Source organism: Calonectris borealis, chromosome Z, assembly GCF_964195595.1.
Source record: "Calonectris borealis chromosome Z, bCalBor7.hap1.2, whole genome shotgun sequence".
Lineage (NCBI taxonomy): Eukaryota > Metazoa > Chordata > Aves > Procellariiformes > Procellariidae > Calonectris > Calonectris borealis.
In genome coordinates, this window is record NC_134352.1 from 11,021,691 (window position 1) to 11,037,474 (window position 15,784).

At 40.6% G+C, this 15,784-nt stretch overlaps 1 protein-coding gene across 15 annotated transcripts in view; it reads left to right on the plus strand.

Annotated features, from left to right (window-relative positions):
- The window catches only part of ECPAS (Ecm29 proteasome adaptor and scaffold), a 66,765-nt gene that overhangs the window by 8,890 nt on the left and 42,091 nt on the right, over nt 1–15,784 (plus strand). For 8 of the 15 annotated variants that reach the window (XR_012670989.1, XM_075137419.1, XM_075137415.1 and 5 more), the window contains 10 exons: nt 953–1,083; nt 6,919–7,041; nt 8,629–8,747; nt 9,952–10,104; nt 12,286–12,454; nt 12,976–13,115; nt 14,655–14,736; nt 14,999–15,118; nt 15,296–15,381; nt 15,663–15,741. Coding sequence is in view for 14 of the 15 variants with exons in the window: in XM_075137415.1 (XP_074993516.1) it covers nt 953–1,083; nt 6,919–7,041; nt 8,629–8,747; nt 9,952–10,104; nt 12,286–12,454; nt 12,976–13,115; nt 14,655–14,736; nt 14,999–15,118; nt 15,296–15,381; nt 15,663–15,741 (1,202 nt within the window). In the remaining variant the exon portion in view is untranslated. Of the gene's footprint in view, nt 1–952; nt 1,084–6,916; nt 7,042–8,311; nt 8,363–8,628; nt 8,748–9,951; nt 10,105–12,285; nt 12,455–12,975; nt 13,116–14,654; nt 14,737–14,998; nt 15,119–15,295; nt 15,382–15,662; nt 15,742–15,784 lie in introns of those variants that run through there. The other 7 variants (XM_075137416.1, XM_075137412.1, XM_075137414.1 and 4 more) reach the window with 5 other exon arrangements.

Genomic DNA, 15,784 nt, shown 5'->3' on the forward strand with positions numbered 1-15,784 from the left:
CAGCTTTGTAAAGATTTTCTAGAAGACCTAAGTGGCTTAACAGAAAGTCATGGGCAGAACAGGTTAGCCTGTGTCAAGATGTCCTATGAATACTCCTGTATGAAATTTATCCTGGAACAGTAGTCTCAAACTTTCAAAGAACTTGTTTTTCACTTTGTAGCTTGTTTCTTGTGCTTTCAGGTGTGCTGACTAGGGTTTCAGGTGTGCAGTGTGTTTATTTGTACGCAACTGCCATGGTATGGCTTGCCCCAAACTTATAACTTGTGCTTTGCCTAGACTCTTTCCTTTCTGCCTTACTAATTGTAATTGGTCTTGGGTTCTGTTGTACGTGCTTGCTGGTTTTGTTCTGTTGACGCAACGTGTACAACAATTCCTGTGCATGACCGGAACTCTCGGTTAATAAGAATATAACAAGAATTGGCCAGATCTTTCTGCCCTCTAATTAACTAGTGGAGATATGGAACATCATGGTCTGGATGCAGATCACAGCGAGCATATTTTCAGAAGTTAACAGCCCCACAGCTGTCAAAACCCCTTTGCTGTCAAAGCAGAAAGGGCAGGAAATGACTTGGAGATCCTAACCTTCCATTTCACTTTTGGAGATGTTCTAGCCTCTGTTTGAAACACAACCTGAAGCAAAGGAAATCTTAATTGCTTCTGTCTTTGGTAGGAGTGGTCTCCACGTAATTGTGGAGGCTAGTTCTGGAAGCTATGAGGCTGGTTTCTGCCATCAACAGCTTGCTCAGTTAGTGTTCAAAATAGAAGATGGATCTGTGCTGAGTGCTGTTGAGGTGAAAGTACTTTAAAAACTGTGCAGCATTTCTTACAAGCCCATTAGGAGATGCTCAGAAAAAGTTGTTTTATTGCTACAGTAATTTTGAGTTTCAACCAGTTTCTCTCTTTTCCCCTTTTTTCTTTGTTGTTTGTTTTGTTTGTTTTTTTTAAACTGCAGATCAACTTGAGCGTGTGTTCTTGCGTCTTGGCCATGCAGAAACAGATGAGCAGTTACAGAACATTATTTCTAAATTCCTACCCCCTGTTCTTCTCAAGCTGTCCAGCACACAGGAAGGAGTTCGTAAAAAGGTAAGGGTGCAGTTTACCATAATGGTATGTTTTCCTGGTCAGGGAGAATGAAATGCTCCTAGTGTATCATGATTTATGACACACGGATTTTCCCAGTTGGAGAAATTCACTCTTTGAGGAAAAGTTGTCATGAGCCTGGTAGAGAATGGGTTTATTACAACTGTTAGAGCTTAAAGAAAACAGTCATTGCTTGTATCAGCAAGGTCTTTTGCAGGTGTGTGGAGGCAGCTTTTGTTTCCACTTGAGGCCAGCTAGCTATGAGTTAGCCCGAGACCAAAACTTGCTGCCATAGAGGCAGTTGCCGTGACTTCCAGGTTAGGGAGGTTGGCTGTCATGCTTTAACCCTAGCCAGCACCTAAACACCGCACAGCTGCTTGCTCACCCCCCCGCCACCTCTGGTGGGATGGGGGAGAGAATCGGGAGTGTAAAAGTAAGAAAACTTGTGGGTTGAGATAAGAACAGTTTAATAATTGAAATAAAGTAAAATAGTAGTAATAATTATAATGATAATAATAAAAGAATATACAAAGCAAGTGATGCACAGTGCAGTTGCTCACCACCCACTGACTGATGCCCAGCCAGTCCCCAAGCAGCTATCACTGCCCCCCGGCCAACTCCCCTCAGCTTATATACTGAGTATGACATCATATGGTATGGAATACCCCTTTGGTCAGTTGGGGTCAGCTGTCCTGGCTGTGCTCCCTCCCAGCTTCTTGTGCACCTGGCAGAGCATGGGAAGCTGAAGAGTCCTTGACTAGCAGGATCCTTAGCAACAACTAAAACATCAGTGTGTTATCAATTTTACTCTCGTACTAAATCCAAAACACAGCACTACATCAGCTACTAGGAAGAAAATTAACTCTATCCCAGCCGAAACCAGGACACAGGCATAGGAGCAAGGACCAAACAGTTTTGGAGATGGAATTTAATATGTACCTGGGAAATTCAGTTCCCTGTATTTGGTTATAGGATAAAAGCTCATCTGCATACCTGCAAAGGAGCACAGAGACACAATAGCAAGTGCAGAAACCTGTGTAACACCCTGCCCAGCTACTCCCAGGCCCCTCGCAGGGGCCATCAGCCCATCAAAGGCCCATCTCCACAAGCCCAGGAAAACACAGAGGCACCATGGCAGGCAGGCAGTTAAAGACTCAGAGGAAGGGGGCACCCAGTCCAGGTACCTCCCAGGCCTGTCTGAGGGGAGCCTTAGCCCCACTGTTTGGGTTAAGATGAGTCAATGCCAGAACACCTTTTGGACTGAGAGGGTGCTACCTAGGGGTAGTGGACACAGTGGGGTGCAGGGGAAGAGCATTTTGGGATTGCACAAACCTTCTAATGGGATGTTTACTGGAGGAACCAAAAGCAGGGAATGGACCTAGATGATCTGGGGAGGAGCAAGCGTGGGTCTCTAGGGGTGAAGCCCACTGGTGAACGTGTGCCTCCTGGTTGCACCTGGGGGTGTGGAGCTGCGGCAGCCGCCCCTCTGCTGGGCTACTGGGCCTGGCCCTAGTTTCGTGACACCATGTACTGGTCGTTGCCCCTACTCCGGTGGTCAGGCAAGGACCAAACAATGTTGAAGATGGAATTTAATATGAACATGAAGGAATTCTGTGATGTAGCGGCTTTCTGTAGCAGGGAGCTGAGCTCTGTTTACTAGCAGGTTTTTTTTCCCAGGCCTGTGTTCTTGCACAAGTCTTGCATGACAGCAGTTGTGGGATTGTGTGAGGTCATCGCTAAACCTAGTGCTAAGGGCAGAAGAGACCTGACCTGGTCTGGATTCAGGCAGAGGAACACCTGCTTGTGTTTCCTGTTCTGGAGGATGTGACCAGAAGAGGCAATGGGGCAGCAGCAGCTGAATATAAGAGATTTGAGCAGCTGGATCAGAAAGCAAAGGATGAATTCTTGTCCCTGCAGCTGTTCATCAGAAGGAGCTGCCTGGTGATAGAGGTGGACCAGAGCCTTTCTTAGCAGAGTGCAGACAGACTGTTGGGGAGTGGTGGTGGAAAAGAAGCTTTTTATAATCCCCACTTTGTCTTGTAGAAATAGGGAAATGATCATGCCTTCACTGGATTTAAGAGTAGATTATAGAACCTGCAAGTAACTAGAACACAGATTTTTTCAAGAGTTCTGCACAAAACTTGGTCCTCGCAGAGATCACATGGAAGTGGATCCATAGATGTGAAGCCATTCCACCGTGCTGAAGGACAGATACTCCAACTCAGATGGAGGGTTCTTCTGAATACCTGCTTATCGTGTGCACTTGAAACTGAAGAAAAGCATCCAACTAGCTGGTGAAATTTCTTAGGGTATTTTTATATGACATTTTTTCCATAATCTGGAATTGTTGTCTATTTTTTTGAGTGTTGTGAGATTCAGGAAGGGGGGAGGACTACTCCTTTGAAAATTAAATTTTAAGAGGCCTCTCAAAATCACACAGCATTCTGACGGTATATTGTAGTTATTGTGTTAGAATGAATAATGAAACAAAACTCGTTTCTTCTTCTTCCTTCTATGTGTTTATAGATTTTTATCTATACAAGATGATGATAACATTATAAGCAATTACAGCACTTCTCTGTTCATCTTGGTATTTGTCAAATTCATTGCAGTCAAGGAAATTACCCTGAATTCTGCTCTTGCCATATCAGTAAAGGGAAGTTGACTCTCAGTATTCTTTTTTCATAATAAATTCAAAATGTAACAAGAAGGCTCTGTATGTTTTGATTTTTTTTTTTGGTGTTTTTTCCATAAAAAATAATTTTTCAGTGAGACAGAGGGGAGGGGAAGACTGTCAGTTTTTTATTCTAATGAACATCAGTGAGGATTTACTGTGGAGTGTATAACCTGCTGGTAAATCTGTTCAACGTGCACATTGCCTTTTTCTGTTACTTACATCAGAACTCAGGTTTACAATCTTCTACTTGCTCTTACTTTGCCGTTAATGTGGTAGAAAAATGTCTTAAGAAGTCTGATGCATTTTCAAATGCTAATGATTTTTAAACACAAATACCTAGTTTTCCAATGCTAATTTTGCCTGGTGGATAACAAAGAATGTGCCTATTGTTCAACTCCAGCCTCAAAATCATGTTAAGGCAATGTAAGTAAAACAAAAGCGTATGTTTTTTTACATGAGCACTCAGGCAATTGGAAAACTAATCTAATAAAGGCTAATAAAGTAGATGAAATAGAATGGAAAGAGCAGGACAAGCTCTTTATTCACCCAGTGACTGACTAGGCAGTGACAAAACTCTGCCATCCCATGTCATGTCTCTTTCCCGCAATTATTGTAGTGGTTAAAAAAAAAACCAAAACAATAAAACAGTGTGCCAACATAGTTAACTGTGGTTTGAAAACTTACACCATTTTAATTGAATTGACAGTGTAGCTTTTGATAGTGTAGGTATACAAGCAAAAAAGAACATCTGTGTGTGGCCAGTGTGCTACTGAAGTGTAGATCAATACAATTGTGCAAGGACCTCCTTTCACCCAACTTTAGAAGCACAGTGTAGTTCGTTCAGTACACCAGGTGGATTGACTACACTCTAATTTACTCTGACTCCCCAGACTAACTTTCTTCTCAAGAAAGTACTGCTAGAATGGAAAGGGGAAATTAAAATTCCGTTTTTCTTCCTGCTGCCTTGTCATACTGCTTTGTTGGTCTTATCCCTGCCCTTAATTTTGTGACTGTCAGGTCAATATTACTGCCTCATTCAGTAATTTGAACTCATTGTCCTCATACATTTTCAGATCTAAGATGTAGTCTAGGTAGGTGGATAAGCTTGCAATGCCTATACCTTCTTAATCCATTTACTCTGAAAAGGTGATTCCTCTTCAGACCACTGTTTGACAGATGAGTTAAATTCAACTCTAGGACGTCTTCTACCAAATCAGTGACCCTAGCAGTGTCACACAAAGAACTAATTCAGGGTAAATTCACTCTGCTGATTCAGATGTGCTCCAAGAAGTGTGGATGCACTGGCAGCATTTGTGCCAGACTGGATAGTGTGTCACTGTATGCAGCCCATGTGAAGCCAGCAAAAACACAAGAAGCAGTCGTACTCGGAAGTGCAGACGTTTGCCTGATTGACGTCAGATGAGTACTGCTGGATGAGATCCTTAGGGCACTGATTTGATATTAATGATTAGAGAAGCAGGACATTAGCTAAACCCTCATACATACCAAAATTCAGCCACATCTTTTTACACCAGCCACCATGGGTAATTTGAACAGGGTAATTAACTCCTCAAACTCTGTTGTAGTCATATGTGTATGTTTCTCTTCCTTCACAAAAGAGATTTTTTTCCTCTCTGAATTAATAGGAATTTGTGACTGCTGTTATAATAATTTTGCAACAGCAAAATCTGATAGCTGTCAGCATTACTTAGTTTGTCAGCTTGTTTCTGGTCTCAGTCACGTGCTTGTCAGCTATGCAGCTTCTCTGGATTGTATCTGGACGTTATTTTGTTTGATACCTAGTCATGGAGTGGATGCAAAGATGATGTCTTAGCTCATGTACAGCTCAGCAAGTATATATGGTTCTGCAGTTCCATGACCAACTTCAGTGACAGCAATTTTGTTGCTCTGTCACCATACTATGACCAAGGTATGAGCCATCAAAAGCACATGACAGTGTGCCCACCCTGGCTTTTTGACTTTAATTGCTTGAAGTCAACCTGCATCTAGGACTAGCTCTGTCTGGTTTTACTGGAGCTGAGCTGACTCCTTTATTGTCACTTACATTTTTGCACCACCTTGCTTGAGAATCTGATAGGGTTTGTGAGCTAGGTGCAGATGTTCAGAGTGATTTCTCAGAGCCCGTTGTTCTAGATTGAGATTGTAGTTTTTCAAGTTCCTCCATTCACTTACGGTATTTCATTTAGTGGATTTACAAATGACACTTTGCTGATGCTACGCTAAGAAACTACTTGATGGGATTCTAGAATCATGGGATAATTCAGTTTGGAGGGGACCTCAGAAGGTCTCAGACCAACCTCCTGCTTAAAACAGGGTCCATTACAAGTTCATACAAGTTACAAGACCAGGTCTTACTGAGATGAGTCTTGAAAAACTTCAAGGATATAGAGACTGCACAAACTTTCTGGGCCCCTGCTCCACTACTTGGGAGTCCTCATCACGAGAAGGTACCACTCTGCACCTCTTTTGTTTCAATGCACCCTGGCCTCTGCTCAGCTCGCTGTCCACCAGAGCCCAGGGCCATCCCCCCAGAGCTGCTGCCTGGCCCCGTTGGCATCGCTGCCGGGGCTCTGCCTGCCCAGGGCTGCACATTGCTGCTGCCTGACATTCACAGGGCTCCTGTTGGCTTCTCCTCTTGCCTGAAGGGTTTCAGTCCTGTCTTGTTCCACTCCAAACATAGTTTTCATACACTGATTTGATAACTTTATTATGGGTGGGGTTTTTTCTTTGTTTTTTTTTTGTTCCGTGTCGTGAATTGGGAGTTACTCTACAGCCACAAGATAGAGCAGCACTGCAGATTTCCAAGCCAGGCTCAGTTTTGAAGTATAGCAACCAACTGTGTAGAAGGAACACCCTCAGTAATCATTTCTTTCTGATATTTCTGTTGATGGAGGTTATCGGTTATGGCATATTTGGGACTTTTTATGTGTTTGTCTTAACAGTGACTTGAGATGTGTCAGAGTGGTTTCGAGGTAATACAATAAATGACGGCTGCTGTTTTCTTAGAGATTAAATAATCAGGAAGCTCAGGCCTGATCTGTTTATAATAGGCCTGCCTAGTGGACTGAGGGTGATGTGTTGAATCCAAAGTAGTAAAATTAATGGTGGTTCTTTCAAGTGTTTTGTTTTCTTCCTGTCAGGTCATGGAGCTGCTGGTTCATCTGAATAAACGCATCAAAAGTCGTCCAAAAATTCAGCTTCCAGTAGAGACGTTACTAGTTCAATATCAAGATCCTTCTGCAGTGTCGTTTGTCACTGTAAGTGTCTGTTCTTCCAAGAATAGATGCTGATTTACTTGTAACAAGCAGAATATTCTTTAAAGCTCCTGTATTTAGCTCTGTCAGTTTTCCTAGCACGTATGTTATTGCCATGAGGTTGATCTCTTAAGAGTTTTTTTTAAACTGAACTTTATAGTCTGTTGTGGGTGAAACTTAGTTTCATAAAGCAGCTACACTGTTGATTGTGTTCAAATTATTGATAATTACTCTTGATATTTCATGAATGCATGAATTGTTGTTGTTAGTGTTGTAGAAGGTCTATTCATTCATTGTTAGAAGCTCCATTTTGCAAGCAGCTACCAATCCTTAACCTGATACGTGCAGAATCAGGGTCTTAAAACATCGTGCAGGATCAGAGTCTTACTTAAAACATCTATATTTCTCTGAACAATTGAGAACCCGTATTTTTTTGTGTTTTTAGGGTCAGGGCCTTAGCTGAGCAAGAAAAGTTGAAAAAAAACCTTATAGATGGGGAAGCTACTAGATTTTTTCATTCAATGTAGTTTAAAAAGTGAAAATAGTTTTTAAAAGTTTTTGTGAAACTATGAAGACAATTTTGATTTCAACTGTGGTAGATCTATTGCAAATAGCCATCATGAAAAAAGGTGATAACATCAGAGGGAAGCTTTCTGTCCTTCTGATTTGACTATTCAGTCGTATGTAGCATAAATGGAAAACATAGCATCTTAGAAACTGATGGAGAAATATTTAGACTTCAAACAGCAGTAACATAGAAGTAATCTCAGATTGTCTTTAAGCAGTGGCATTATCCAGAGTTCACCTTTTAGAAATGGCCAAGGGCTTCTAGAGTGCATGTGTTCTGTAGAGCAGTAAAAGAACCATCTTGTTTGAAGACAAACTTGACATAAACTGTGCTTTTGGCTGAACATACCAAAAATCTGTTTTCATTCATGTATCTGAGTAATGCCATATTTTCTGCCATGAAGCTTCATAAAATTTTAACAAATGCCATCTCCAAAGAAGTGTAACGCTTCCCACTTCAACACTTCTTTCAACCAGGTCATTGAACACATAACTCTTATCTCTACAGTTCTTGGCTGCATTTGGGTCTACATGATAGCAGTTAGATAGTCCAGTATTCAGTATTGCTCTGCTGTGCTGTCCCATCACTGGACTCTGTTTGGATTGCATTTGCAGCTTTGAATTATGATGATTTAGAAACACATTTTCAAGAGAAACCTTGCCTATGCTGCTGACTTTGTATTTATTCATATTGCTTTCTGTTTTATTTCAGAAATAGGTAAGAGAGAACATTACATTTGCTTTCCTTGAAGCTATTGCTCAGGTAAAGCTGCTTTTGGTGAAGTTGGCAGCGAATAAGAGAAGCTAGAGAGGGTTTTTTGAATTGTTGTTTTCCTCCTTTTAAAGTGGAGGAAAACCCTCCTCTTTAATAGCTGTCAGTCCAGTGAGCCTTAGAATTAAGAAATTGGTCTTCCAAAACATACGTTGTTTCCAACACCTAATTATGTAACACAACATACAAGAAGAGTTTAAAGAACAGATATTTCTTTTGCACTGTTGCAATACTGTGTGCTTTTTCTATTCCTTTAGAATTTTACCATAATTTATGTTAAGATGGGGTATCCCCGTCTGCCTGTGGAAAAACAATGTGAATTGGCTCCAACTCTTCTCACTGCAATGGAAGGGAAACCTCAACCACAGCAAGACAGGTATAACTACTTATTCTTAGAGTGAATTTTGTTGGTATTGTTTTAGTAAAATAATTTGTATCAGTTGTTAAAAGATTTTTTTTCTTGATGATATCTTCATTGCTTAGGATGTTCTTGGATTGTACAATTTGGATAATCAATTCAGTAGTTTGGGTGGTACAAAGAATTTGTATAGTCTAATGTTGTAATAACATACAGGATCTGCAGCAGCAGACTCCCTGTGTGATAAGAGGCCTATGTTATGATGGATATGCCTGTCCATTTCCCCCATCTATCTACATCAAATTCTGGTTTCCAGCTTAAAGTCAGACCTTCAGTAAATATCCTCTGTCCAGCAACAGGAACAGCAGTAAATGTCTCAGATTGGTCACTCTAAATTGTGAGATAACAAAAATTCCTACTCACTTGAAACACTACGTTGTAATAAATAAAAAAAGACTGAAGTTGGGAACTGCTGTGTACTAAGAACTTCTAGAAAACTGTTAAATATGGACCTGCTTCTTATTTACATTGAGATGGATTCCCACCATGCTGGCACTGGAAAATGGCATTAAAATTTTATCTTCATTCGCTCTGCATCACTGTGACAGTGTAAAGGTAATTTAAAAATGACCTTACTGAAAGGTCTTGCAGTAAAATCTTGCTTCCATTCATGAGATCGGTGTGAAAATACTTGATTGTCTTCTCTCGGACCATGGTTTTGCCCTGTCCGAAAAGCAAGCACATGAGTGAAGAGAGCTTTGGGAAATCTGGCTATACTGCTATATAATCAATATATTTGTCTGTGTGCCGTCTTTGGTGAAGCTGAACAGTGTCGATCAACTTCTGCTCTAGGCAGACTCAGATTTAAATTTAAATTTGTTGTGGGTGAGACAGTCCTAGACTGTATTTTGTGGCATAATTACGAAACATTAAAAGTCTGGACAAAGGCAGTGACTTTATCTCTCCAGATGTGTGTGTGTGCATGCACACAGACACATATGTTCTATTTTAAGTGCAAATCCTAATTTATCTTCTGCCTTCCATTTTTAAGTACATCAGGTGACAAATAGAGGCCACTGGATTGTGAATCAGTTTAACTTCCGTTAAGATTTTTTTTGCTATTAAGGACTGGGTTTGTTGTTAAAGGTTTCTCTCTTGAATGTTAAGAATAAACAGGTGTGGTTTTTTTTAAATGGTTGCAGTAAATATAATTGTTTTTCAGCCTAATGCATCTTCTAATACCAACCCTTTTTCACATGAAATACCCTGCTGAACCACTGAAAGCAGCAGCTTCTCCATTTAATCTTGCTGAAAAACCAAAGACTGTACAGCTGCTTTTGGACTTTATGTTGGATGTTCTTCTTATGCCTTATGGGTAAGTAAGAGTTAATACAGTCTTCTCTAGTACTGATACGTTCTTTATATGTGAAACATGACAAACTGCACCCTTGGAAACTCATTTAAAATATGCTGTTAGTTCCTAGCTTCAATGAAGCCAGTTACATGTTTCAGTAAGATACAAAGCAGGGTCCTAATTTTAAGAATAGGATCACCATCTTCCTTATTTAACAAAACATCTTTTTTCTACTTAATCAGGTGTTATGCTATTCTGTCCTTGACCTCTTTTGGGATCAAAGTGAAGCTATGAGACATGTGAGCTATGTGTTAAATAACCAAACCTTTAAAATAGAAGCCAGATCAAAATGTGTGCTCATCTTCCTGCAGCTGAGTTTTAAGGCTTATTCCTCCAAGGTCATAAGCAAACGTAATCTCTGAAAACTTGTACTTTCCAGAATTGAACCTTTAATAACAAGATTTGTCTTTCATCTGTCTTCTGATGAAAAATGTTTTAACGGTAATGGCATGTCTTGGTGTGAGCACTGTTTCTGAGCGCAAAAATGATTTACAGAGCAACTTGAATTTACTGATCACTGCTTGTTAGGAATCTTCTAGTATATAAAATCAATACTTTCTTAAAATTTATTTTCCACTAACTTTTTTAGTGTCTTTGTATTGCTAGGGGAGCTTTTGCTTTGAAAGAAAATAGAAATAATTTTAGCAGTAGAACACATTTCTAACATTGATTCCCATAGGATTTTTCTGAGCACCTAACTCTTGCTCACCCAAGTGGATTAACCTAAAGGAATGACTTTTAAAATAATGAACATGTGATGTTTCTCCACATAGCTTTGCTGGAGGCCATGCTCCCATCAGATGTTTCAGGGGCTACTTCCTTACCGTTTGAGTGTGTAGAGTCTTGCACCTTATAGTTTAAAATGCCTAGCCTGCTCCTCTGTTCACAGCTCAGACTCTTCAGTTTGACCAGGTGTATCCTCTCAGCATCACCCCCACGCTGCTGTGGCTGTAGCTTCAGCAGATGAAGTCCTTGGGCTTTGCAATGAGACTTCAGTTCCTTCCGTGCTTTTGTGCTCTGGCCAAGCATGGCAATTTTTAAATACTCAGACCACGAGGTAGGGGTGAAGGTTTCATTTTCTTTCCTGAAGGTGCTCAGAGAGTGTCTTCAGCTAGCCTGTGGCTCTGGATGTCCGTCTCTTAAAGTCTTGCTGCCTTGTGTGAGACCGTTTGCAGCTGTTTACAGCTAATTTGTGCCTGGTAGAACTTGCCCTGTCATTGCCCAGTTGTGAATTAGCCTTGCCAGTCTACTTGCAGTAAAACAACCATAAAGCCTAACTTAGGGCTTAAAGCTTATAATTAAGTCCAAGTGTTTAATGTTTTAACTAATGAGATGTGGGGTGAATGTTTGTCCTTATTGTTGCAAGTGTTTACTTCCTTTTGTTGCCTGTGTGCTGAATACAGAACAGATTATGGCTGTCTGGAGCAAAATAATTCTTGTGGTCTCTGCACTACAATTCTGATGCCTTCGTGTGTTGACCAACTTCCAAGGATGCAGGGAGAGGTGGAGTGGCTTTTGTGAGAGTATGGAGATGTGCACAGGGCAGCTAGACTAGCCAGTCTCCAAAAAGACTAAGATCTGTAAACTTAACCTTTATGGTTTTTGCTTTCCTTCCCTGCCCAGCACTAAAACTGCCCTTTTCCAAGACATTATCTTATTTATTTATTTCTTATATCAAGGATTGTTTCCTGCCACTTCATCGTGTTGCATATGCTTCATTATTTCCCTTGTTAGGTTTGCATTTTTCATAGAAATCGTACAAATGTTAAAGCTTTTAGTACAAGTTTCTCAAATGTAGTACTGTCTGATTATTCACTTCAAATACAAAAGAGATTATTCTTTCTGGTCGTAACCTGAGATAACTCTTTTCAGAAATGCCAGTGGACTCTTCCCTTTCCTAACTGAGGTTTATTTTCAAACAGTTATAATGAGATCGTTATGGCTCTTGCAGAACATGCTGGGATAACTGGTAGCTGAGTCTCAACTGCGTAAAATTCTGTCTTATGTCAGAGTCATGGGATTAATTAAAGAAGAATATGTGAAGTTGGATAGGTTATGTTTATTCCTCCATTCCAGTGTCAAATTTAGCTGGCGAGGTGGATTGATAAAGCCTCTAATGAAACTCCTTTCCCACCTGCTTAGGTTTGTATTGAATGAATCTCAGAGTCGACAAAACATGCCCTCGGCCCAGGGCTCTTCATCAAGTAGTGTGGGAGGTCCTGGAATCCCTCAGCCGCCTCCAGGGATGAGCTTTTATGCAGCCAAAAGAGTAATCGGAGATAGCCCATGGACACCGGAGCTGCTAGAACAGGTACTTGCACTTGCGGGGCTGGTCCTCGGTGAACTGGGAGTGGTCACAGGGACAGCTACAGGCAGAAGAACGGAAGGCTGCAGGGAAAATACGTAACTAATTCTGACCAGGTCTTTAGTTGCCCTGAGGGAATTTGCTGGGGGACTTCTCATGATGCCTTAAGGAACTTTGCAACAGTGTGATGGGGTGGGAGGTGCCAGCAGTTCTCAGAGCTGGTTAGGAAGCAACCACGACTGCAGCCTACTCTTGCATTTTTCTCCTAAAGATAGTAAGGTTGCAAAACTCTCTTACGTTGATGAAGTGTCCCTTTTTAGCAGGGAAGTAGCAGAGTATCCCTAATTGTTATGCTGATACTTTGCTGCAGATGACTGCTTTGACAGGAGGCAAGAGGAGGGTGCTGCTAAAGAGATGGAGAGCATGTGAACTTCTCCTTAGCAAGCAGACAGCTGAACTGCTTCGGTTATTGTAACATACGCTTTCTTGTCAGTAACACTGCCTTTACTTTCCCCACTGTTGAACAGTGTAAGCTGGGGATAGTGAAGTTCATTGAAGCTGAGCAAGTGCCAGAACTTGAAGCTGTTATACACCTGGTTGTAGCCTCCAGTGATACAAGACACAGCGTTGCCACTGCAGCAGACCTTGAACTGAAGAGCAAACAAAGGTACACGTTTGGATATTTGGAAAAGATGGTGCTAGTGTTCCTAACAAAGCTAGCTGCAATTACTGTAGCGCTCCAGAGAGACCGTGCTCTGAAAGGAGGAAGGCTGCAGTCCCCCGTGTACCTGCAAAGCTGCCATGTGTTCACCCGGGGCTGGGAATGGTGCGGCTCACAGTCTTGCAGCTGGGAACGTCACTTGGCTCCAGAGCCGACAGTTTTAGCTGTCTGTTTTCAGTCATCTTTGGTATTGCTTTTGAGCCATTTTCTTACTCCTTGGTTTCCAAATTGCCGTCTGTGGATTATCAATGATCAATAAGGCCTTAATAAGTGATTCACAGCTCGTCACCTTATCTATATTGTCTTTCCCAGAAAAGTATACTTTCATTTAATTTATTAAGGGAGTAAAGAGACTGTAATTGTGAAATGGACCATAGTCTAGGAAGTTTGGCAGCCACTGTTTTCTGCATTATTAAAGCTTTTGCTCATCTGCAGTCCACCTTTCATCATCTAAAGACAATGCTTCTGTCTTTAACCCATCAAGAGGCCAGAGTAATTACTGTTGGTACTATTTGCTGAGTCATTGATCATGCGAGTTTTGCTGGCTCATGCAGGCGATTTGGAGTGAGAGAGGCCTGCCTTTGAAATGTGTGGGTGGCTTCTGTATTGCTAGAAGTATAGGACTATTTAACTTGGACTCAGATATGTAATGTGAAACCTTCTCCATTCGAGTCTATTCACGTGCCTCAATCGTGGCAGTGGAGATGATTCTAGTAAGTGACGATAGCCTGGTTAAAGAAGGTAGTCTCTCCTTTGCTGCTTGTCTCATCTTTCCCTTTGTGTTAGTATTCTTTGCCTGGAGAGCGAAATACATGTGTGGAAAAATGCATGTTGATATGCAATGTTAAATGTCTTTTATGAGAAAGATATGCTACTTCACAGTTGACTTGTTTGGAAATCAGTTGCTTTACTGAAAGAAAGAGGCGGTTCTGTCTCCTTCACTTTTTTGAAGCATGCATGCTTAACTTTTTGTTTTCTGTGGGGTGTTTTTTGGGTATGTATGTGTGTTCCAAACAGTCTCATCAATAGCTAGCATTAGATGATTATTGTGGGCAGACAGGTTTGTCTGAGAGACCAAGATGAAATAGTCCTAGAATTAAAAATACCCTGTTCTCTATTGAAATGTCAAAGCACCAAGGTTGAAGAATGTGGAGAAATTTGTTAACAGGTGACCATTCTGTATTCAATCGGTAGACTACCATGGTTTATATGTCTTGTTTCAGTGGGAGAGAAGGGACATGTAGGTTTCTCACAAATTATTTGGAATGACATTGTAGAACTTGTAGGTGAAATTCGTAATCACTTCAATTCTTCGTGATTATATGTTATGTGGATGTGGGAGGAGTGATTAGAAATCAGACTAGATCTATTAGAACTCTGGGAAGAATATGAATATGATGCAAAATGCTGTAAAACATATATTTTAAAAAGTAATCAAAGGTTGGAATCATAACATGTTGGTGTTCAATGTGTTTTTTTCTTTAGTTTAATTGACTGGAACAATCCTGCTATCATCAACAAAATGTATAAAGTGTATCTTGGGGATATACCACTGAAAACCAAGGAGGTAAGATTTGCCTTCGGAATTGCATACCTGCTTAATTTCTGAAGCTGTAATTTTAATTGCCCTATTTTATTTGGAGAAGACATATATATTTTTCTTAAATCTATCATTGCTTTGCTCTCTGCTTTCACTGAACGTTTTTGCTATTGAATAATTTTTGTCTCTGTCCCAGTGCGTGTTGATTCGCAGTAGAAGATAATTCAGCTAACTTAAAAGTACTGCTGTCCAAAGGTGCACTATATTATTTCAACTCTGTTTCTGACAGGGGTCTGTTCTGAAACCAGAAATGAAACGAGAGTCAGTCAGCACCCGTGTTAAATTAAAGATAGTTCCTCATCTTCTGCGATCCAGGCAAGCTGCAGAAACGTTCCCAGCTAACATTCAGGTAATGCTAACATTCCAAAGCTGCTCCTCCTAATGAGCTTGATAATACACTTCCTCCAGTACGTAGGGGAGGGAAGCACTGTTACTGATGACAGTGTTTAAAGAAGAAGGGGAATTAGAAAACCTTGGAAAGTGAGGCCAGACACTTTCTGATCTGCTCTTTATTCCTTTTGGCCAGGTGGTTTATGATGGACTCTTTGGTGCAAACACAAATGCAAAACTGAGAAGTCTGTCCTTGCAGTTTGTGCATCATATTTGTATCATGTAAGTAATTCAGAGTGAGCACAATGTTTTTTAGCTATTTGCCTAGAAGCTACTCTGTTTACTAATTATATAACTGAACTAAGAGCAAAGAAAGAGTACTAAAACTCATAGAAAGTCCTGTTTTTTCTTTTAATCCTGAAATCTGTGTGTGTGTTGTGTGCTTGCACACATTAAGCTGTAATTCTTCAGCTTAACAAAGTTGAGGAAAAGTGATACTGAGAGAAGATACTTTTAAGGGATGCAAAAGATAATATTTTGTTTGTTGGTGTCTCTAATTACAGTTGTCCAGAAAGTAAAATAAAGCCGTTAGGCCCAATGCTTTTAAATGGACTTACAAAGCTGATCAATGAATACAAAGAGGTAAGCTGAAAGGTTCTTTACTGTAGAGCTATAATTCTTCATA